Consider the following 24,628-nt stretch of genomic DNA (forward strand, 5'->3'; position numbering starts at 1 on the left):
TATATATATATATATATATATATATATATTAGTGCTGTCAATCGATTAAAATGTTTTTTTTCTGAGATTAATCGCGAATTAATCCCACCTAACATTAACGTTTTTAAATATACTTTTATATTGGAATAATTCCACATTAAATCTTCAAATTAATGTACAAACAACATAAAGACAGTATATTTTTAATATTTGTTTAATGGCATTTTTTTATGACTGAAGGCCAGTATCAATGATACCAATACCGATTTCGCTATAAAATTGCCCCCCCCCCAATATTAAACTATTGACTAGCCATTCAACATTACAGTATAATTGAGAGCTATCAATTTTAACATGTGTTAGACTTTAAAAAATAACTTCTAATTTAAGTGAACTTAAAACAATCTTCACATAAACCCATTATAATAAATGTCATATTTACCTGTGTCCTTCTGCAGAAATATACAGAAATTGAAGTTATCAAACACTAAATTCAAAATTAAAAATAGATGAATCCTTAAAGCTTCATGACTTATCTGACCACGACATTGCATGCACGTAGATTATTTCGCTCTTTGATATGAAATGATACAGGCTACAGTGCTACAGTCTTTGTGCGTGCAATTGAAGCACACGCGCTGCGAGAACAGTACCGTTTCCGCGCTCGTTTGACTTAAATGAAGTTGGGGTGTGCGTCTGAAACGTCTCCCGTTTGATGTGATCGTAAAGACATTCTGCAACTGAATAAATGTACTTCTTGTCAAGAGAAAAGTGACAGAAACAGCAATTGTGAGTGGAGAGCCCTGGCCCTGAGTTAATTGCGTTAAATATTTTAACATATATATATATATATATATATATATATATATATATATATATACACACGTGTATCTCAATAAATTAGAATGTCGTGGAAAAGTTCATTTATTTCAGTAATTCAACTCAAATTGTGAAACTCGTGTATTAAATAAATTAAATGCACACAGACTGAAGTAGTTTAAGTCTTTGGTTCTTTTAATTGTGATGATTTTGGCTCACATTTATTAGTGCTGTCAAACGATTAATCCCGATCCTGTGTGCAAACACCTGTGAACAAGTTGGAAAACATCAAAAGCTAAAACAAACAGAAGAAGCTGCCGACCGACAGTCCCTGATTTGCACTTTTCTCTTGTGTTTTCAGCAGAGAGATCCCAATGGGAGTGACGGCCCAGAGTTTCTCTGCTCTCTTTCTTGCTCACTGTTTCATGTTTTCTCCATCTTTACACTGCATGCCTTAAACATTTATATGCAGTGTGTCACTGAAGCAGATTCAAACCTGTGAATGAATCTGTAAAAACGAAACAATCTTTCCACAGAACAACATTCAGCTATTTTATCTACCAGATTTACAAAATATGCTAACGAATTAAGAGGATACCGATTGGCGATTTAAACATTGTATAATGTAGTGTTAGGGAGAAACTAACAGAAATTAGCTTTATTTTTCATTGATTAGCGGTGTGGCGCAACCAAAAGCTGTGCAAACACAGATTTATTGTTTCTTCCCGCAGATCGCGCAACAAACAAGGTCTCCAAATTGTGAAATAATTGCTTTAATTAAGTTTTGTACTTTTTGTTTGTAGCTTGTAGTTCTGCTAACTACAAAAGGGTAGCTCGAGTGCAGACAGTGGGAGACTACTTTAAATTGCTTGTAGATTAGCTTCAGGATTTACAAACTTGACATTTACAGGTTTGAAATCAGTCTGATAAATCCTTCGCTGAAACTCACAGCAGTTACTGAATCAACATCTGCCTCACTTACTGTACTGAACTGCAAATTAGCATTAGCAATTGAATGTTTGTTCAAATGACAACATGTAGTTAAAGATGCATTTTCTGTAATGTTTTTGAAATAAATGGAACATACAAAAAGCATCTGTATGTGTTCTAAAGCGATCTCAGTGTACAAACGATAATTTTGTCTTTTATCAATAACTTTACAAAAAACTTGATCTTCTAATGACTTTTACAACCATTAGATTGTAAGAACAACATAATTTCTGCTTGTAAATCCTTGTGGAAAAGAAAGGCACTTCTAAAATGTGTACTATATACTAAAATATAAGGAATAGTTCACTCAAAAATGAATTATTCACCGACATTTTACTTACTCTCAGGTCATCCAAGATGTAGATGAGTTTATTTCTTCATCAGATTTGGAGAAATGTAGCATTACATCACTTGTTCACCAATGGATCCTCTGCAGTGAATGGGCGCCGTCAGAATGAGAGTCCAAACAGCTGATAAAAACATCACAGTAATCCACAAGTAATCCACACCACTGCAGTCCATCAGTTAACATCCTATGAAGTGAAAAGCTGTGTGTTTGTAAGAAACACATCTATTATTAAGAGGTTTAAATTTTTAACCATCACTTCTAGCCAAAATATGAGTCCATAATAATCAATAATGCTTCTTCCAGTTAAAAAATCAATTTCCAAATCCTCTGGCATATTTATTTAGATCTGTTTTGGCTTGTAAATAGTCTTTGATCTGTGCATATTTCTCTCCTGATTCAGACGAAACAACATTTTCACCAGAGGAAGCAATATTATGGATTATAGACTCATATTTTAGCCAGAAGCAACCATTAAAAAAATTAAAAGGCCTTAATGATGGATTTGTTAACGGATGGACTGGAGTTGTGTGGATTACTTGTTAATTATTGTTATGTTTTTATCAGCTGTTTGGACTCTCATTCTGATGACACCCATTCACTGCAGAGGATACATCTGTGAACAAATGATTGAATGCTACATTTCTCCAAATCTGTTCTGATGAAGAAATAATCTCATATACATCTTTTTTTTTTGTGGACTATTTCTTCTTCTTCAAGTGCAAAATACAATGCATAAAGTAAACTAATAACATGATGATTAAAAAATTATGTTGAAGCAAAACTTTTAATTTGATATTATTACAAAGTGCACTCCTTAAAATTGCACTTAACAGTGTTAAAACAGTCATGAAAGTGTCTCTCTTTAAGTGCAATTTTATTTCATTAATGTTATATTATCTGCAAGTACACATTTTTTTTTAATACGTTTTAGATTTAAAGTATACTATAAATGTCCCATAGCACAATATAAACCTCTCTGATTATCCATTAAATCAATTATCCCTAAAAAAACATTAAATACATTAAGCTTTTGAATCCCAGGAGCTGATGGTCTCACATCACACCAAGCTTCATATCTGAAGCAAATATTTGATAGAGAGAAATGAGAGTAAGAGACCTTCCAAAAAGATGAAACCTCAGCCTTTCAGGCATGTGACGAAACTCATGAGCCAGCAAGGGAGGAGAAAGGGAATCAGAGGACTGAGATGAATGAATAAATAAAACGTTTCTCTTCCATCCATCTCTTTCCCCGTTGCCTTTCCTCATCCAACCCATTTGTTCTCTATGGAGGGAGCAGTTGGATGTAATTCAGAATAAAGACACTTACCCCCTGTTCGTGACGACAGCCTTCTTCAAGTGAACGTAACCGGCTGGGAAGATCCCCTGCGAAACAAAAGGGAAGAACGTTACATCTCTGCTTCTGCGACTGTAAGCCTCCATGAAGAGATAGAGCGAGCGTGTGAACGCGTCTCTGGGAATGTGAGCGAGCAGAGGACGATTCCAGCGGCCCTGCTGGACACAGATCATGTCATAATCTTTTGCTTGTTGTGCTCACATTGCTCGAGGCTGAATCAACCTCAGAAAGTTCCCAGTTCCTCGACTAGACGTGTCAAAGCCCAAGAAGTCCCTTTGGAGAAGAGAAGTTGTTTTTCTTAGACTGCTCATACTTGATCAGTGTCGAGAGTGTAGTGGAAATAAGGACAGCTGAATATTAACCATCAGGACTTAAAGAGATCGTTCAGCCAAAAATAATGACTGTTTACTCATCCGTGTGTCATTACAAAACTGTAAGAATGTTTTGTTTTGTTGTTGATTTTTTTTATATGTTTTGGGTTTTGTTTCATGTTTTCAATTAAATTCAAAGTGTTCAAATGTTGTTTTGAACCCCAATGACTTTGAACCGTAATGTTTTGTTTCTTATGTTTGCTTGTTGTTGTTTTTTTAAAGTTGTTGTTGTGTTTTGGGTTTGTTTTATGTTTTGTTTTACTTTGCTGGTCTATATTTCCATGTTGTTTTGAACCCCAGTGACTCGTATTATACAGATAAAAACATTTTTGAATATGTTTTTTTCATAATATTTTCTTTTATGCTATGCAGAAAAATGAAAGACATAAATAAGTAGTTATAAAAATAGTCATAAAAATAAAAATAAATAGATTTTTTTTTTTTGGTTGTTAATGTATTTCGTGTATTGCTTTTATTTTCTTCATCTACACAGTGAGATTCAATGTCTTGTCTTGAACCCCAATGACTTTCTTTATATGAACAAAAACATTTTTAAACATTTGTACAAATAAATAAACAAACTGTTACGTATCCGGTCCATGAACTTCCGTCTGCTAGCCATCAGAGGTCACCCTTTCCATGTCATTGACTCTCTGTCATCTTAGTCTGCCTCGTCTGTTTTCTTGGTTTCTGATCTTTGCCTGTTTTCCTGGATTTATCCCTCTAGTCTCGCCCTTGTGATTCTGTTCGCCGATTGTTGACCTATGCTAGCCCTAGGATTATTCTTGTGTCTTGCCCGCCATCTACCTGTTTGCCACTGTTCGACCCTGCCTGTGTTTCTGACCTCCTCTGCTTTTAATAAAGCTTGCACATGGATCCGCACGTCTCACGTCTTGTCAGCCCCGTAACAGAATACTCGGCCACACAAGGATCCAGCAGCTTCTCATGTGAACATTGGCCAGGTATGGACACTGCAAGGCTGTTTTTAGCCCTCGAGCAGGGCACACACTCGTCGAGGACTACATTCAAGAGTATCTGGACATTGCCTATCACTCTGATTTACCGGACTGTGTTTTGATAGATTTTTTTCTGTAATGGCATTAATCAACCGCTAAAGTCTAAGCTCACACTTGAGGGTCCACGTTCGTCACTATGTCAATTTATGGATTATGCTTTATTGACTGTGGGCTCTTTGTGTATGGTGGGTATCGCGGAGGAAGAACGTGATACCGTGTCTGTGCCTGTAATGGTGGCTGCTGAGTTTAGTCAACCACAAGCTCCGGGATATTCAAGTTTACTGATCGCTACTCGGTGATGCAACCCACTCGTGAAATGGCGGCCGCACCAGAGCGCGCTCGCATGATGGCGGCGACAGTGGAGCCCATTCGCAAAATGGCGGCCACACTAGAGCACGCTCACAAAATGGCGGACACAACAGCACCTAGTCATGTCACAGCTGCCCATCTTGAGTTTAGTCAAGTCACCATTGATCCTCCTGAGTCAAGTCAACTCACAGCAGATCTTCGTGAGGCAAGTCAAGTCACACCTGTTCTTCATGAGCCCAGTCAAGTCGCAGCTGATCTTCCTGAGTCGAGTCTAGTCACAGTTGATCGTCATGAGTCAAATCGAGTCACAGTTTATTATCATGAGTCTGATCAAGTCACAACTGATCGTCATGAGTTAAGTCTAGTCACAGTTGTTCTTCAGGAGTCAAGTCAAGTCACAGCTGATCTTCATGAGTCAAGTCAAGTCTCAGCTGATCTTCATGAGGCAAGTCAAGTCACAGTTGATCGTCAGGAGTCAAGTCAAGTCACAACTGATCATCATGAGTCAAGTCAAGTCACAGCTGATCTTCATGAGGCAAGTCAGGTCACAGTTGATCGTCATGAGTCAAGTCAAGTCATAACTGATCTTCATGAGTCCAGTCAAGTCTCATCTGATCTGCCAGAGCCTCATCACATCTCAGCCGTTCATCCAGAGCCTCGTCACGTCACGCCTCAGTTATTCATCCAGAGTCACGTCACATCACAGCTGATCATCCAGAATCACGTCGCATCACACGCATGCTGCAGAACCTCCCGAAACGGCGGTGCTCGCTTCAGCTCCTTGCGTGGTAATGGCGCCCAGCAATGCACTTTCAGCCTGTCCTGTCACGGCCTGTGAACAATTGTCCTGACTCAACCTGGCCGCAGAGGTTGTCTGTGAACTTACGTCCAGCCCTGAATCGGCCACGGAGGCCGCTTATGAACTCACTTCCTGTCCTGTAACAGCTATGGAGGCCATCTATGAACGCTCCGCCTGTTCTGTTCCGGCCAAGGAGGTCATCAGTGAACTCTTTGTCTGTCCTGTCATGGCTATAGAGGCCGTTTGCGAACTCCCTGCTCATCCTGTCACGGTTATAAAGGCCGTTTGTGAACTCCCTGCTCATCATGTCACGGCTATGGAGGCCGCCGGAGAATCCTCATCCTGTCCTGTCACGGCTATGGAGGCCGTTTGTGAATTCTTTGCTTGCTTTGTTTCGGCCAAGGAGGTAGTTTGTGAACTTTTGTCCTGTCCCGACCCAGTTAAGGAGGCTGCCTCTGAACACTCAACCTTGTCTATCAACCCCAATGTTCTGTCTGTGTTGTCTGTCTCTGCTCTCTCATTGTTACAGTCTCCGCCATGGTTTCCTGATAGGTGTGGTTCACCGGGGGGGTCTCCTGTTCCTTCTGCTCCACCGTGGTGGTCTGTCTTAGCTACTCTACGGAGCCTGTTTAGTTTACCCTGCCTTAGCTTAGTCTGCCTCGTCTGTTTTCTTGGTTTCTGATCTTTGCCTGTTTTCCTGAATTTATCCCTCTATTCTCGCCCTTGTGATTCTGTTCGCCGATCGTTGACCTACGCTAGCCCTAAGATTTTCATTACATAGCCTAACGCAGTCTGATAACTGCGCTAGTCTAACCGAGACTTGTCATTTGCACTTATATATTGTTGCTCTTTTGTTAGTTTTGACTGCTTTTATTGTCCTCATTTGTAAGTCGCTTTGGATAAAAGCGTCTGCTAAATGACTAAATGTAAATGTAAAATGTAAAGTGGCAAATTCAGTTTTGATTGGTCAGATCGCCTGTCAATCAAACTCCTAGGGAAGGGTCAATTGTTCACATTTAGTACAAGCTATAGAATCAATGTGAATTGTTAAGATAATCTGGACAAATTTGATGAGAAATATTTCAGTTCACATTGAGATCTCTGAATTTTGATAGTTGATTTTGGTTTATTTGGGTATAAATCTGAGTACATTTTGCGACATGAAAATCTGTTGATCAGCAGACTTGAGAGATTGTCTTTTTACCACTGTCTTTTTCTCAGGACAAAGTTTACGAAGCAAGAGACTTCAGAAAAAATCCATTTGCTTTTTATTTATTATCATTGCCATCTAGGAGAAACATCTCAGATATACTGTACACTCTGAGACATCGATCTCATAAAGAGATCTCACTTGTGATTTGAGTTCTTGACCAGAAAACTAGTCACTCTTCACACCCCCTCAGCAATTGAGAATAACACTTTCAAATCTCAAGAGCAATTTATTTCATTTCAGTCAAACGGTGCAAAGCTCTCAATTTTAAAAGAGATCAATCGGAGGGATTTAGGGCATCTAAAAAACCTAATAAATCACACAAGTGGCTTTAGAAGAATGAAGCAGAGTTTATCACAAAGCAAGAACATCCCACACAAACATCTCAGCTGAAGAATCCAGATGGTTGAGCTGCTTGCCACGTACAGTTGTTGCCTAATTTTTTTCGCTGTTCGCTTTCAAAAGTCAGATTAATTAGTAATTGAGGACACCAAATGCTCTGGAACAAACCTCCATCTGCTGGAGGAAGGATTCCATGTGCACGGATGACAAACCAGCATATGTTAGTATTCATGAGATGGGTGGTCACTCGCTAATCGCTGCTTTCTGTCATACATGTAGACCTCCTGTTGTTTGAGAGCTATTTTCATGTTGATAATAATTGGAATCAATTATACATGTTTGAATAATTCACACATTCATTAATTAAAAGTCAAATCCTATTTATACAAATGGAAGAAAAGCCCAGATTTCACCGCAAAAGCTAATATATATTTATTATTTTTAAAGATAATTTTCACCCCAAATTTTCATTACCAAGATGCTTTTGGACATATTACTTTATTTTTTTATTAATATTATTTTATTTTTAAAAATGAAGGCAGTAATACAACAATCACTACCATTACACTTTTTATATATTTTTTTCACATAAAGGGATTAACTGCATTACGGTAGTGACAGTTGCTTAAAATGTGATTAATTTTCATGAAAAAAAAAGATAAAAGGCAGTACAACAATTATAATCATGTTACTTTAAAATATAAATATATATTTTTTCACATTAAAGTGATAAGATTATGTTGCATTAAGGACAATTGTGTAAAATGTTCTTAACTGTCATAAAAATGTTTAATCATAAAAGATAGCACCAACAGTTATATTCATGATACTTTAAATATTTTTATTTATATATTTTTTCACATAAAAAGTGATGACATTTTGTTGCATATTTTGTTGCACTATGGTAACGACAGTTGTGTAAACTATGCTTCATTGTCATAAAATGATTAATTATAAAAGGCAGTGCAACAATTATAACCATGATAATTTATTTATTGATTTTTTTTCACATAAAAGTGATAAGTGATAAGATTTTGTTGCATATTTTGTTGCATTATGGTAATGAGTTACGTAAAATTATTAAAAAAATGGTTAATTATAAAAGGCAGTGCAACAATTATTACTGTGATACTGTGTCATTAATTAATTAATTCATAAATGTGTTGAGATTTTGTTACATTACGGTAATGACAGTTGTGTAAAATGTATTTTAATGTCAAAAAAAGATTAAAATTATAAAAGGCAGCACAACAATTATAACCATGATACTTTATGAATGAAATGTTTTTGTATTTATATGTTTCACATAAACATGATGAGATTTTGTTCCATTATGGTAATGAGTTTAAAATGTGCTTTATTGTCATAAAAAATCTAATAACATGAGCATTAAAATAATTCAACAAATCATTGACGTGAAACAATATCTAACATATTGTTATATTTTAAATATATTTTTTAAATAAAATTAATTTAAAATAAATATAATAGCAACAATTAACTTGATTTAGGGGTGAAATATGGTCCAGACATGTTCTTCACATTTAATGAGATTTATCTTAATGCTAAAAAAAGTGTACTTTGTAAATCAAAACAAGATACATAAACTTAACAAAAATAATAAAAAAAACAAACAAACTTGAAGATGACTCTTTTGGTTTGATCAATAATTCAAGCTGAAGGCGTGGTGTGTGGCATTTCCAGACTGCGTATGAATCACGCGCTGATCCACAGAAGGACTCTAGCATTGTCATTCTGTCCGCGCTCAGCATCTATTTTAGAGGCGGATAATAAAGCCGCTCTATATGAGCTGAACTGAAAGGAGATGTTATTGTAGGCCTGAGGCAGCACAGATGTGCTTGTGTGTGTGTGTGTGTGTACACATCATCTCCATCTGTTGAAACTCAGTGTGTGTGTGTGTGTGTGTGTGTGTGTGTGTGTGTGTGTGTGTGTGTGTGTGTGTGCCTGAAGCATACAGTTTATTTTATTATTTTTATCCTAAGCACCAGATCTACATTCTTACTCAAGCAAGTATCTGATTGGACAATAATCTGTGTAGTGCAGGATGAGTCATCGATATCATTGGTTTGTTTCTCAGAGCAGTGAAACTCATTTTTTTTCAAGTGCTAAAAATAATTCTCTAAATGTTTAGGAGCACACTAGCACATAAATTAGCATCAATGTAGCTAATGTTTTGATGGTTTAACCCTTGTGAAAAAAAAGTATTTATTCTGGAGAAAAAAAAACAAATTAAGTGTGAACAATGTTTTTGACACATGCGTGTTACTTGCAATAATATGAAAATGTATTGGTTTAATTTTATTTTTTTAACCATTTACACATACATACGTATATATATATATATATATATATATATATATATATATATATATATATACAGAATGTACTTTCATAATTATGTCTGTTGTCTTTAAAATATAATAAAAATGTAATTTTTATGTAAATGTATCTTTAGTTTTGTTTTCGGCCCAGGTCAGTGTTGCCACCTAGTGGAACAACTGATTAGTGCAAAACAAATTAAATGCGCATGTGCGACCTAGAAAAAGCGGGTGGTGCCTGTTCATCAATATTCTGGTGACGGAATTTGCGTCAATCACACTTTACGCAAACCCTTGTGTACGCATAAAAATCAAAGTATACTTGGGCCTTAAAGGAACACTCCACTATTTTTGAAAATAGGCAAATTTTCCAACTCCTCTAGAGTTAAACAGTTGAGCTTTACCGTTTTCAAATCCATTCAGCCGATCTCCTGGTCTGGCAGTAGCACTTTTAGCTGCAGCTTAGCATAGATCATTGAATCTGATTAGACCGTTAGCATCTCCTTATGTTTCCTAGCTGGGGACTATTTTCAGGTGCTGCGTAATATCATTGCACCTGCTGCACCTATGGTACGGCAGCAAAGTTCCTTGATTATTACGCCGGAATGAGAGTATAGAAAATCGCAACTTTTCATTTTCCGTCGGTCTTAGTACACGATGTAACTACAGAAGAGTCAAGTTATAAATAGGAAAAATATCGAAACTCTTTGGTCATTTTTGAGCGAGATGCTAACGGTCTAATCAGATTCAATTACCTATGCTAAGCTACAGCTAAAAGTGCTACCGCCAGACCCGGAGGTCGGCTGAATGGATTCGAAAACGGTAAAACTCAACTGTTTAACTCTAGGGGAGTTGGAAAATTAGCCTATTTTCAAAAAATAGTGGAGTGTTCCTTTAAATCACCTCTTGCTTAAAAGTTACTGAAATGTTCTGACAGACATAACATCCACCTTTCAAACATTCACTCCGTACACATATATCCTGGCAGGTGGTGCATCTGAGTTTATATAATTGTGACAGCGACTATCTTCCACCAGGTGAGCCGCATAGTATCGGTAAGACCGTTGACCTGTAACTAACAGCTCTACTCTCAGTAAGAGGACCAAACAAAGATGAGTGTGCTTCCTTTCCCTCGCTCCCAGCAGCCTAATGCTCGTTTAGCAGAAAAGGTCAACGCTGAGCCAAATAAAAATAGCAATCCTGCTGCAAGCAGACAAAGAGCGAAGCCAACGAGGGAAAGAAAGATAGCGAGTAGCTTCTACACGTTAGAATTACTCCTGGCAGCAATTGTGCTCATGATGACGCCAGTATTTGTTTGCTTAAAGAAATCAAAATTAACTATTTATAAATGTTCCAGGTATCCTTGTGCCCGATTTATCAGTCCATGTTATTCCCAAGAATGTTTTCATAATGTTTCATCAAAACGTAATAACTTTGCCTGGCTCCTAAATAACATTTCTGCTGAAAATAATATTAAACATGAATATCATAGCCCACTATTCTCAATCCAATAAAATGAAGTCCTGCCCTACATTATTTCCCAATGAATGTTCAGTTTATTTTAGAAAATAAGTAACATTTCATAATGTTTATACATTCTTTGTCTCTGAAAATTTTGAGTCTCATATTTTGTTTTGGCGGCTCAATACGAGGAATATTCCACGTCTGTGTCTCAACATTGACAAAAAACTCCTTACTAACACGTCAATGCCAATTTGTACTCACATTTGGCACATGCCGTGTATTAATTTTAGGGAGCAGATTTTAATGAGCTGGATTAAGCTCTTTTCTAACTTGACAAACATATACGGTGATGAAGGTGAACTTACAGTTTTCAACAGAGTTTAGAGAGCCAGACAGCACCAAGCTTCCCAGCTTTAGCAGGTATGTAAAGTTGTAATTAAACTAATTAAATTAAAATGTAATTAAAAGCCTCTGAAAGCTGACTATCCCACTGTGCAACGCTTCTGACATTCATTAATACTGACTTTTGAATGACAGGTGAGTAAAACTGGCATAAAATCACTTCCTAAAATGTATAAAATTGGAAAAAAATTTATATATTAGTGCTGTCAAATGATTAATCACGATTAATCGCATCCAAAATAAAAGTTTTTGTTTACATAAATAATGTTTTATTAACAAGGTTCGGGTAGATAGGACCACCAAGGTCATGGGTTCAACTCCCAGGATATGCATGAACTGATCTAATGTAAACCTTGAGCACTTTGGGTTGCAAAAATTCTAAATGTTATGACGGTTTTAAATATTCAAAATGTTTTGCACATAACATGTCATTTTCTAAAATCACAATAACACAAAATACACAAATAAAACAAAATAAAATAAATGAGCACAAAATGTCATACTCTTTTTTTTGTAAGGCCAATTGTATATATTTTTTCTATCAGTTTAATGGTTATTTATCAATTCATTACAATTATGGTAAGGCAGCATAAGCCTTATAAATGAAACGATCGATTCGATCTGACTTCTGAATCATCTAGTATTTACTTCTCTGTATTTCTCTCTGATGAACAAATCCATAAATAATGGCAAACAAATGTGCCTGTGATTAAATGATTTGACCTCTTCTCAAGTTAAATTCTCGCTCTCTTTCTCACTACTCTCGTTTCCATCAGCAGAAAGCGGTTCGAGACACATTCCTGACGCTCCCCTGTGGGCACTGGGGTGTCAGTGTGTAGGCAGACCAGAGTGGGTGGAACATTTCTGATGAAAATAATTGATCGAGGGAGAGAGGCGAAGATATTTAAAATAGTGAGGGCAGAGCAAAGCCAAACAAACAATCACTCACCACGCAAACACTCACAGGACAGAAGCAGAGCTCAAATACCTCTGTAAAGAATTATGTAGAGCATGCAACCGTAATGAGATTACAAAGTATAATGAACATATTTATAATAGACTTAATAGGAACATTCTGGGTTAAAAGCAACTTAAGTTTACTTGACAGCATCTGTGATATGCTGTATTTCATCACAGAAAATTATTTCGACTCGTCCTTGGGTTTGCATTAAAGTTTTACAAAAGAAATAGAAATAAAAACAGTGTTGCACTTTTGTTGCTGCTAAATGGTATAAATAAGAATAGTTTTACAAACTTTACAAGTTACACCTAAATTTGTTCTGTAAAAAAAAAAGTGTTTAATGCAGCATGATGCAGCAATTTGCATAAAAATGGTTTAAGTTTGTATTTGTGTGACAATTTTGTAAGAATGGTTTTACAAACTTTACAATTTACACCAAAATGTGTTTTGTAAACAAATGTGTTTTAATGCTGCATGATGCAAAAACCATATGTACGAATGGTTTTATGAACAATTTAAACCAAAATGTATATTTGTGCTAGACAACGAGACGGTTTACCTAAGAATACTTTACCAAACTGTAAAATTTACACCAAAATTTGCTCGGTAACATTTAAAGCAGAAATTTGTTCTGTAAACTAATGGTGTAAAAGAGTTCATGCAAAAATGGTTTTATGAATAAGCAAAATATGTGTGTTCTGCACAACACGATTATGAACAATTTAAACCAAAATTCATATTTGTGCTACAGAACAAGAAAGTTCACATAAGAATAGTTTTATAAGCTTTACAATTTACACCAACATTTGTTCTGTAAAAAATGTGTTCTAACGGTGCATGATGCAACAATTTACATAAGAATGGTTTCATTTTATATTTGTGTTACAGAGCAAGACAGTTTTGTAAGAATAATTTGACAAACTTTACAAGTTATGCTAAAATTCATATTTTAAGACAGTTTACATAAGAATACTTTTAAGAACTTTACACCGGCATTGCATGAAACAATAATTAATCCAAAAAATATATTTGAAAAATATTTTACACAGAATTTTTTGTAAATTTACATAAGAATGTTTTTTGAACAATTATATCTGTGCTAGACGACAAGAAATTTGTTCTGTAAACAAGTTATGTAAAAATAGTTCTATGATCTATGAATTAAAGTTTGTGTTCTTCACAACGAGATTGTTTTATGAAATTCATAATTTGCACCAAAGTTCTTTATGTAAACAAATGTGTTTTAATGCTGCATTATGGTTTTATGAATAATTTAAACCAAAAGGTATATGTGTGCTACAAAACCAGACAAGTTTACCTAAGAATAGTCTTAGAAACTTTACAATTTACACCAAGATTCATTCTGTAAACAAATGTGTTAACACTGCGTGATGCAACAATTCTGTTTTTTTAACATTTTAAACCAAAATGCATATCTCGGCTTCACAGAAAGGCAGTTTATTTAAGAATAGTTTTCCCAACTTTACAATGTACACCAAAATTCGTTCTGCAAACAAATGTGTTAGTGCTGTATGATGCAACAATTTACGCAAGAATAGTTTTTACGAACAATTTATACAGAAACTCAGTCTACTTTGTGTTTCAAATGAGTCCCATCATGGGGAATCTGAGTTTCACGCTTCATGCGACTATACAAATTAAATTTTTTAAACGGGAAAAAAAAACTGTGAGCAGGAATTCTGAGCAGTTTGGGTGGCGAGCTTTCTTCGCAGCTCCAGGTAATGGCACGAGTTTCCCACCTCATTCACACTGTGAGTACAACCCTGTGGTTCTCACAGTGCAGGCTTGGCACATGAATTTAAGAACAGGTGCCAGCCCAGTGTCACCTCTACAGAAGATTAGGAAGGATTGGCCGTGGAGCGCACTGCTCAGGACTCTGCAGTGGTCATCACGGGCACCTCCGACGGGCACTTTGAGGTCTTGCCACATGGCATGCACACGCACAGTGAACACAAAGGCAGCCCTATGGATTCTCACCTCGAGTAAAGTGTCAACTGGCATGCGGCGTGGCACACCTGCACCTAACGGATGGCCAAAATCAGCTTTATTCAACAATGTCTGCATTTATAAGTTCACAGTGAGTTTAACATATTAATTCAGTGTAGCGTCTCGACCAATCTGACACACTAATTTTAATTTGATTTAACGTAACAGATATTATATGCGTAGGCTATGTATATCTTGAATACACAGTCTAAATGTGATTTTACTCAGCTAAAAGTACTATTAAAATACTACTCAGTAAAATAGATAATAATGTAAATCCAGAGTTGTACATTAATCACGATTAATCGCATCCAAAATAAAAGTTTTTGCTTACATAATATATGTGTGCGTACTGTGTATAATTATTATGTATATATAAATACACACACATGCATGTATATATTTTGAAAATATTTACATGTATTTACATGCATATATGTATAGTCATATAATTTATATAATTTATACATATATTTAATATATAAACATAACATATTTTCTTAAATATATACATGCATGTGTGTATTTATATTTACATAATAAATATACACAGTACAGACACATATATTATGTAAACAAAAACTTTTATTTTGAATGTGATTAATCGCGATTACTCGTTTGACAGCACTAATTAATATACAATATATCTATATTTATAAATACATATTAGTAAAATAACAAATTATAATTACATAATTAATAATAAAATTTGCAAAAACACACAACTGTAAACAAACAGCAAACTGAAAATTTAAATGGTAAAAATAAAAATATCAATTAAAAAATTAATTCAAATTACACTTTATACTGTATATATATATATATATATATATATATATATATATATATATATATATATATATATATATATATATATAGAATCAATATTCATAATTATTTAAACAATAGCATGTCAAATCAAATTACTGTACTACATTTATTTATTTATTTATTTTCTTACTAAACTAACCTCATTGTATCTGCCAGGTGACTGTTATATTGAAAACAGGAATTCAGAGCGTTCACATCAAAACAACGCTCCTGTTCATTCGTACATATGATTTCTAGAACATTTTGCCCAAAGCTCTTTATCTTTGATGGTTTGGATGAGGGCTTCTTCGTAGTTTAGCCATAGTTCTGTAAAGGTCACCGTATGCATCAAACTTTTCAGCTGTCCTTTGTAAGGTGAACTTTACTTGCATAAAAGAAAATTGTTGGGAAATGTCAGCTACTGGATATGGATCTGTCAACATATGGCTGGATGTGACATATATTTGAATAGCGTGATCCAGTAATAAGACTTGAGACTGACACTCACTTTATACTGTAAAAAAATGTATTACAACAACTGAACCTTTTCTCAATACAGTTCTGATATCTTATGTGGTGATTCCCAGTACATTCTAGTGAAGTGTAAGACATTTTGCCGCAGTATAGACCATTTTCAGCAACAAATAAGCTCAACATGGCGCCCGCAGTAATACCTGCTTGTGCGTTTGTGCCCCTGAAGAAAACAGCTGCGGCGGACAAGATCTAAGTCTCTTTAAAGCACCATCCTCCACCTCTCATCCTGAGAAAATCTGTCTTTTGGGAGGAATATTTGCGGTACGCCCTGTCCTTGCCTCAACCTGGCTTTTGAGGTCAGGAAAAGCTGAATAACAAGCACAATCTTGTCTATGATGTGGAAATTAGCTACTCACTGCCACTTTTAAATAGACGTCACTGTTAAGTGAAGTGTCTAAGTATATTTCAAAACATGTCCTCAGATAACACTAAACCCAGCACAGTGGAGTCAAGAACACACTGAATAAATATGATTCTGCTGTAGAACCTTCTTATTCATGGAATGAATAAGATTCACATCTACAAGCAAAATGATTGTACATTTATTGTCAAATAAAGTAAAGTAACACTGTATGTTCTGGGAACATTTCACAAATGTATCAGTGCTGCATGATGCGCCAATATATGCAAAAATGGTTTTATGAAAAATTACTCACAGAAATTAGTTTTGTAAACAAATATGTTTGCGCTGCATAATGTAGCAATTTACATAAGAAAAGCTCTTTGTCAGCACTCAGTCGTTAAGATTCAAGTTGACAGGCAAAATCTTCCTATTTATCCAAATGGAATTTTATATTAGAGATAACATTTAGTGATATTCAGTTCAACTCAAAATTGCAATTTATTCGTAAAATCTGGCAACTGGAACCTTATTCAGAGATAAGGTTTGTATCCTTTGTTGTCGCTTAGATCCTTTTATTGTCTATTCGTTCTGATATTTATTTCATGAAATGGTATTCACAACCAATTTTACATTAGGCATATTTTGGAGTATTTTAAAAAGGCAGCATTGCCTCACAACAATACAAACAATAGCCCACGCGGCCTTTGAGTGAACACTGTAGAGAGAGTCCCTTGCTGCTAAAATTTAGAAAGATCACTGCTACATATTTACAACCAGTCAAAGGCCAGTTATTGTAAAATGCATGTATTGATTTCATTTTGTAGCACAGGAAAAAAAAAAACACTTTCTCTGTAAACAAGAGAACTATTGCAAGGTAAGATTTCATTTTTGTCTGGCAGTCGATGTGCCTCATTCAGTGAAATTATATAGAGATGTCAATTTATTACAAAGTAATCAGTAATAAATAATAATAATATATTTTTTTTAAAGTGAAAGACATGGTTGCATTTTATCATTTGAATTTAGCACAATTTTTCCCTGCTTCCTGTGGCTGTATCAAAACAGGCACGGGTCACGACCTACAAGTGGAAAACCACAGTTCAACAGTAGATCTTTGTTGTTTACTTGACATTCAAACAGGGTCACTGTAGATCAACAAGGAAACAAACTGCACACCAGATGCATTGTAAAATCCATATTACTGAGTATGAAAAATTAATCAGTTTACCTTGATTGTGGGTTTCTTGGTGGAAAATCCTCGGTACCATCCTGTAACAGACAAAATACAAATGTTAATTGAGAAACATTTACATTCTAATAATAATAATAATAATAATAATAATAATAAATGAAATACCCACAAATCAGACTTACATTAAAAATAAAAAAAATAACGTGACGTAACAAGTATGCACTATATAGAAGCCCATTTCCACCACTGAATTAAAAAAACAATTATAAAGCTAATTGCAACTTTTTATCTCACAATTCTAACTTTTTTTCTCGCAATTGCGAGTTTACATCTGGCAATTCTGTCTTTTTTCTAAGAATTGTGAGATATAAACTCACAATTGCGAGTTATAAATCCAGAATTGCTTGATTTAAAGTCAGTATTGCAGGCTACAAACTTGCAATTGTGAGTTATAAAGCCAGAATTGTGATACATGAACTGGAAATTCTGACTTTTTTTTCTCAGAATTGTGTGATAAAAATTCGCAATTTCAAGTTATTACGTCAGAATTGTGAGATTTAAACTCACAATTTAATAACAATAAACTGTTTCCCTCTCAGAACTGGACTTTATAATTTGCAATTGCGAGTTTATATCTCACAATTCCGAAAAAAAAAAAACTTCAAAATTGTGAGATTAAAAAGTCGCAATTATCCTTTTTTCTTTTTTTTTTAATTCAGTGGCAGAAACGGGCTTCCATAGCACCAGTGTGCAATGACCAAAAATAAATAAATAATCTCAGACAAAAAAGAACTGTTCAGATGAAATATGACAGGCACTCAATAAATGTGTAGCGCTCCCTATGATCAAAAGGTCAATTTAAAGTGTATTTGGGGGCATCTTACTCAAGTGGGTGTCCTGGCCCATGTAGCTTTATACATCTGTAATATTCACCCATGACATACATATCCAAATATCAGTTATTTTTGTCAACATACTGAACTGTATGCTGGATGCACACATACACTTGACTTTTTGACTCTGAAAAAGTGCTTCACTGCATCCCTAATGCATCGAATCGCATTTTCACAGCAACTACGCCATGTTGAAGGCCATATTTTTTAGATGAGGTGGAACATAAAGGCTGGAACTTATAGTACACTAAGGTCTGGGCCATCAATTTCACTGGCTGATGTCCAGAACATCTCAGAAATATTCTGCCTCCCAGCAGATTCACCACACTGCTGCAGAACCCCACCAACATCATAATAAGCCTTCAGTCCATAATAAACAAGCTCAAAACATTCAAGTCTCTGCACAGTATGTCACCTTATTATTACAGTAAGAAAGCCAGCTGCTAGCAACTCTAGCCGCATAAAGGGCTACATAATGACACATTAAATCATGACTAAATAGTCGCCTGGAGTAATAACACTTCTTTATTCTACACTGCTTGCTCAGCAAGGCTTTTTATAACATTTTCAAACTAACTTTTTAATGATAAAGATGAAGAGCAAACATTTTTGATGTGGTTAAATACTTTCATCCATTGGTTGATTTCCCAGGACAGTATAAACTGTGGCGAATTCAAAACATTGCTTTGTTTGTTTAATCAACATAGCAACAAGAGATCAACCAATGGCATGAATTTAGGGTGGGACTATCTGACCAATAACAAATGAGGGGTGTGTTCAGGAAACCTGTTTGAAACTCTTCATTGTGTAAATCATCTTATTGCAAAAAGTAGTACAACCACAAGGTCTGAAGATTTTGATATTAAAATAAAAGTTAATTATTCAGTTCGTGAATTAAAACAACATGGAAACAAGATATGTTTTATACAATCGCTGCTGAGGAAGACTGGGGGTAAAAACATTAAAGATGTTGAAGGTGATACAACAAATACTGCAGGTAACAAATACACTGTAATACAACATCATGTGATAAAGTATGAATAAAGTGTATACCAAATAATTTTCATGAAAAAGGCTTCACCAAATACAGCAAATACATCTATATATGTATTTCTCCACTTTCTGTATTTTTTCTCACACTATTTGTCTGTGAATAAAAATTAGCCTTGGCCACATCATCTACCAAATTATTCCCTGGCTTTTCTCTGCTTGAGGATTTCTCACTTAATTAGAGCATAAATAACCGGTACCTCCCCTGAAGCTAAATCATTAGCTATTAGCAAAGACCTATTATGGCAACAAAAAAAAATTCAGCAGCAACAGCAACCCTGACTAATATCAATCCCTTTCTGAAGAAAAATGCCCCAAAAAATGATGCCACAAATCTGCTGCTCTGGATGGTTGCTAAAGTGTTGCTATGCAGTTGTTAAGGTGTCTTGAGTAATGTTAGCATGTTGCTATGCCAATAGGTGTTCTGAGTAATTGCCAGGGTGTTGCTATTCAGTTGCTAAGTTGTCTTGAGTGATGAAAACATGTTGCTATGCCAATAGATGTTATGGGTGGTTGCCATGGTGTTGCTATCATGCAGTTGCTAAGGTGTCTTGAGTGATGTTAGCATGTTGCTATGCCAATATGTGTTGTAGGTAGATGCCAGGGTGTTGCTATGCAGTTACTAAGGTGTCTTGAGCAATGTTAGCATGCTGCTATGCCAACAGTTGTTATTGGTGGTTGCTAGGGTGTTGCTATTGTAACTGAAACACTATGCTGTTTGTTAAGGTGTCTTGAGTGATGTTACCATATTGTTATGTTGATACTAAGGTGCTCTGGATGGTTGTCAGTGTGTTGCTATGCAGTTGCTAAGGTGTCTTGAATGATGCTAGCCTGTTGCTATGCCAATAGGCTACTAAGGTGTTCTGGATAGTTGCTAAGATGTTGCCATGCAGTTTGTTAAGGTGTTTTGAGTGATGTCACCATGTTGCTATGCAGATACTATGGTGATCTGGATGGTTGCCAGGGTGTTGCTATGATGTTGCTGTCTTGAATGATGTTATCATGTTGCTATGCCAACAGTTGTTATTGGTGGTTGCTAGGGTGTTGCTATGCTATTGCTTAGGTGTCTTGAGTGATGTTACCATGTTGCTATGCAGATACTAGGGTGTTCAGGATGGTTGTCAGGGTGTTTCTAAGTCATTGCTAAGGTACACTGTGGGATGTTAGCACATTGCTTTGTCTATACTACTCATTACTTATTTTACTAGACACTTAGCAGTATTAGCATACTATTTCAGAGATGTAAAAACACTCTTCAATATTACACTATTTAATATGCAGGCCTTATCAAGCCTGACTAACTATGTAATGGCGGGACATTTGGACTTGGTAGAGAATCTGTGGAAAACGGGAAGTGAAATTGTTGGTGTGTGTGATGCAATCATTCATGTAGCCATTTGTAAACAATCTGCTGTGACAACCATGGAAAATATTCATAAGCTTGGCTGCTAACGTCACTCACACCTGTGGCCATCTGTCTCGAATGCAACCCAGACTCTGCCGTATTAATCATGGCAGTCTATCTTTGTTAGTATTCTCCCCAGGTGCATCTTGAAAATGGAGGAGGTGCACTTTGTAATTAGCTATTTGGTTTATGCGAGGAATGAGCGGGACACGTCAGTCAATGTTAGCCGTTTTTATTGTCACTTTCCATTTAGCACCACAACGAACCATGCTATTAGCTAATGAACAACATTTGGACGTCGCACATTGGTCTTGTATCAGCTTGTGTGACACAAATTGGCATTGGGTCCACATGAGTGTCAATATATTTATAGCATATTAGCAATGTGGAAATGATTTAGCCGTTAGCTTGCTACAAGCTGATGCACAGTAGCTAGCAAACCAGATGTTGAGGTCTCCTCTAGAGAAGAATCCATACCTAAACAACCACAAAAAGTTGTCAGTGCTGTATACAAACAGTGTTTGTGCTAGAGGCCGACTGTAGGCATTAGCTGTGATAGATTAGCAGACGGCTCATGTTTGCTGGCGTGAGGCTTCCATGTGAACACGAGGAAACTCAGCATCAACACACAGCTGCCAACAAACAAACACCTGATGAAATGTGTCATCTCTGTCTCTGTCTCTCAACAGGTTTAGACTGCAGGGACGTGTTGAGCTGTCAGATTGTTCATGCTCACAGCTGTGGTGGTGACATGTCTATCTCAAGAGGTTTTGCTCTTTAGAGTGCCACACCCTTGTGAGATTAACACTAGACAACTGCTGTCTGTCTGTCTGTCTGTCTGTCTGTCTGTCAGACTATCTATTATCTACATGTCTGTCTACTAGTCTGACTACATACATACTAACTACTGTATCTGTCTATCAGTAAATGTATTTGTCTGTCTATCTATCTATCTATCTATCTATCTATCTATCTATCTATCTATCTATCTATCTATCTATCTATCTATCTATCTATCTATCTATCTACCTGCCTGCCTGCCTGCGTCTGTCTATCCTACCCCTTCTTGTTATATTCCATTCAAGCTCTTTTCAAGCCTAGAGTATATTGAGTCTCTTTTGTGAAAATGTCTGTGTTGGACTGGGGGCTGTTTATAGTTAAAAGGAAACTCCCAATGAGCATAAACAGTCAAATATCCTGTCAAGTCTTCAGACATACTGTACACTTCTCCCTCAAGTTCCCAGTGGATGACACTGCAAAATCTTCAGTTCTCAAAACAGAGCGTTCCAATCAGACCACTGGCCACCGCGACACTCCAGAACCCGGAGCTTTGAAAAGCTTTGATTTCCCATGCATTCTCAAAAGCATGGCACTGCAGCAAAACAATCGATACGTACAGCAAACTGCTAACCCCGTGAATCAGAGCACTGATTATCCCAGCCCTTGAGGCCAAAGCCAAAACTCTCACCTCACCTGGTAACCTGCAGCTAATCCACTGTCCAATACACACAATCTGTTTGTCTATCCATACGCATTTCTTGTTTCTTTGAACATGAAAGGAGAAATCCTGAAGAATGTTCAAGTTGCTATTTCTGCAGAATGAAAGTAGACTGTGATTTTTATTATGAAGCACCAAAAAGACCCTCTATCTGTACTGTAACTGCAGTTCCAAAAAAAGTCAGGAACTGACTTTACAATAAGCAAATCAATTGCACCCAAGACTACTTAAATTCACTCTACCAGTCAAACACCTGAGGTTGAATGGCAGGGTTTTATGTTTTGCCACTTTTGCAGACTGAAACATATTTCTTCCTCCTTTAAAAGGCTGTATTTCACTGGCTGAGGTACAATGCGGCATGCGTCTCTCACTCTTTGCCTGCGGGCTCTGAAAATCAGGCTGTAGCCATGACCATTGACAGCTCTTGGGAATGAGCATTTCTTATTTCTGACCTTTAAACTGCGACACTAAAATTGAGCCACTTCTCTTTCAGGACCCATAAGGGGCTGAAAAGAAAATCTATGAAAACTCTGTTACCTGGAAGCGAATTTGTGTTCATTGCATTTCTGAATTACGTTTAAATTCAAATTGCATTAACATGTTGACAAGTTTGTAAGTAACTTTTTCAATAATGCACATAAAGAGAGAAATCAATATCACAAATTTTCTCGACAAAGACAGGAATTTTCCTGAAAGTATTATATAATATAATTTTTTTATAGATTTAGTTTTGTTCAAGCCACTGTCTGTCATCTAGACTAGTGATTGACCGATGTTGATTTTTTTTATAACCGATACTGAAACCAAATTATTTGCATGTTTATGTGCCCGATAACCAATATGCAGAACCGATATTTATTTACTGTTATAAAGTAAGAACATACTTCACTTTGGTTTTTCCTCTTTTCTGTCATCTTTTTTTTAAAGTGTTGAAAATTAGCAGTCTTTCATGTTAAATTTAATCTTCATATTACAACAATAAAAAAAAAATGTATTTATAAAAAGCATCAACAGCAACAACACTAATATTAACAATAAGCTAAATAAATGTGGAATGTCTAATGTTTTCAAATGGAGAAAATAAATAAAGGTCAGCAGTCATATCAACTTCATTTTAAACTACAGTTTTAGTAGGTTTATAAGCTGTTTAATAGCTACAGAGTCAAGAATAATTCACTGGATAATGTAATTCACTGAATAATATACTCTGGAATATTGGAATATAACAAACAAAACATCGGAATTATTAATAATGTTTTTGTCCTTCAAGATTATGAAATGCCTCCAGACAGTGAAGTTTATGCAGTTACACAGAACTTGTTGAATTTATTTAGATGTTTATTAGCGAAATAATAGTTATATAGTAAATGTTAATACAATTTAGGGTATTTTAAACAAGTGAATCTTGCTAAAAGTTACATGCGGTGGCCGTGCTGGGGCATTTCCTGAGCATCAACCCGGTGAGTGAACAGCAATATGAAAGCGGCTTCACGAGACTAATGATGAGCAAATATACAACAGAGAGAGAATTAAATTCAGCCCTTTTATTTCCAACATGCGCCCATTCATGGCTGCATATTATTTAATTCACGCAAAGTTACGTCTTTATTGGGACAGGACTCCGTGAGTTTGTCTGTATTTCTTCGAGCCAAGCTGCATAAACTGCATATCAGGCATTTATGTAATACATCTAATTTGTGCATTAATGGCTGTTATGTTAAATAAAGTTTACTAACTACAGTAAATCAAGTACCCGTGCACGCCGTTGTTTTTGTCTTGTTTCCCCTCAGATGCACTGCAATGGTGATCCTGCGCGCAATTCTCAAAACATCCACAAGACAACGGCGTTTATCGGTGGCGTTTATCGGTGAATCCGATATTACAAAACCGATATCTTTTAATTCAGTGGCAGAAACGGGCTTCCATAGCACCAGTGTGCAATGACCAAAAATAAATAAATAATCTCAGACAAAAAAGAACTGTTCAGATGAAATATGACAGGCACTCAATAAATGTGTAGCGCTCCCTATGATCAAAAGGTCAATTTAAAGTGTATTTGGGGGCATCTTACTCAAGTGGGTGTCCTGGCCCATGTAGCTTTATACATCTGTAATATTCACCCATGACATACATATCCAAATATCAGTTATTTTTGTCAACATACTGAACTGTATGCTGGATGCACACATACA

At 35.9% G+C, this 24,628-nt stretch overlaps 1 protein-coding gene across 12 annotated transcripts in view; it reads right to left on the reverse strand.

The window, feature by feature from the left end:
* The window catches only part of LOC107592830 (dedicator of cytokinesis protein 3-like), a 275,733-nt gene that overhangs the window by 159,992 nt on the left and 91,113 nt on the right, over positions 1 to 24,628 (reverse strand). For all 12 annotated transcript variants that reach the window (XR_001610031.1, XM_016282388.1, XM_016282400.1 and 9 more), the window contains 2 exons: positions 17,627 to 17,667; positions 3,465 to 3,520 (listed from right to left, as the gene is read on the reverse strand). Coding sequence is in view for 11 of the 12 variants with exons in the window: in XM_016282388.1 (XP_016137874.1) it covers positions 3,465 to 3,520; positions 17,627 to 17,667 (97 nt within the window). In the remaining variant the exon portion in view is untranslated. The remainder of the gene's footprint in view (positions 1 to 3,464; positions 3,521 to 17,626; positions 17,668 to 24,628) is intronic.

Source organism: Sinocyclocheilus grahami, unplaced genomic scaffold (assembly GCF_001515645.1).
Source record: "Sinocyclocheilus grahami isolate Dianchi unplaced genomic scaffold, SAMN03320097.WGS_v1.1 scaffold159.1, whole genome shotgun sequence".
Classification (NCBI taxonomy): Eukaryota; Metazoa; Chordata; class Actinopteri; order Cypriniformes; family Cyprinidae; genus Sinocyclocheilus; species Sinocyclocheilus grahami.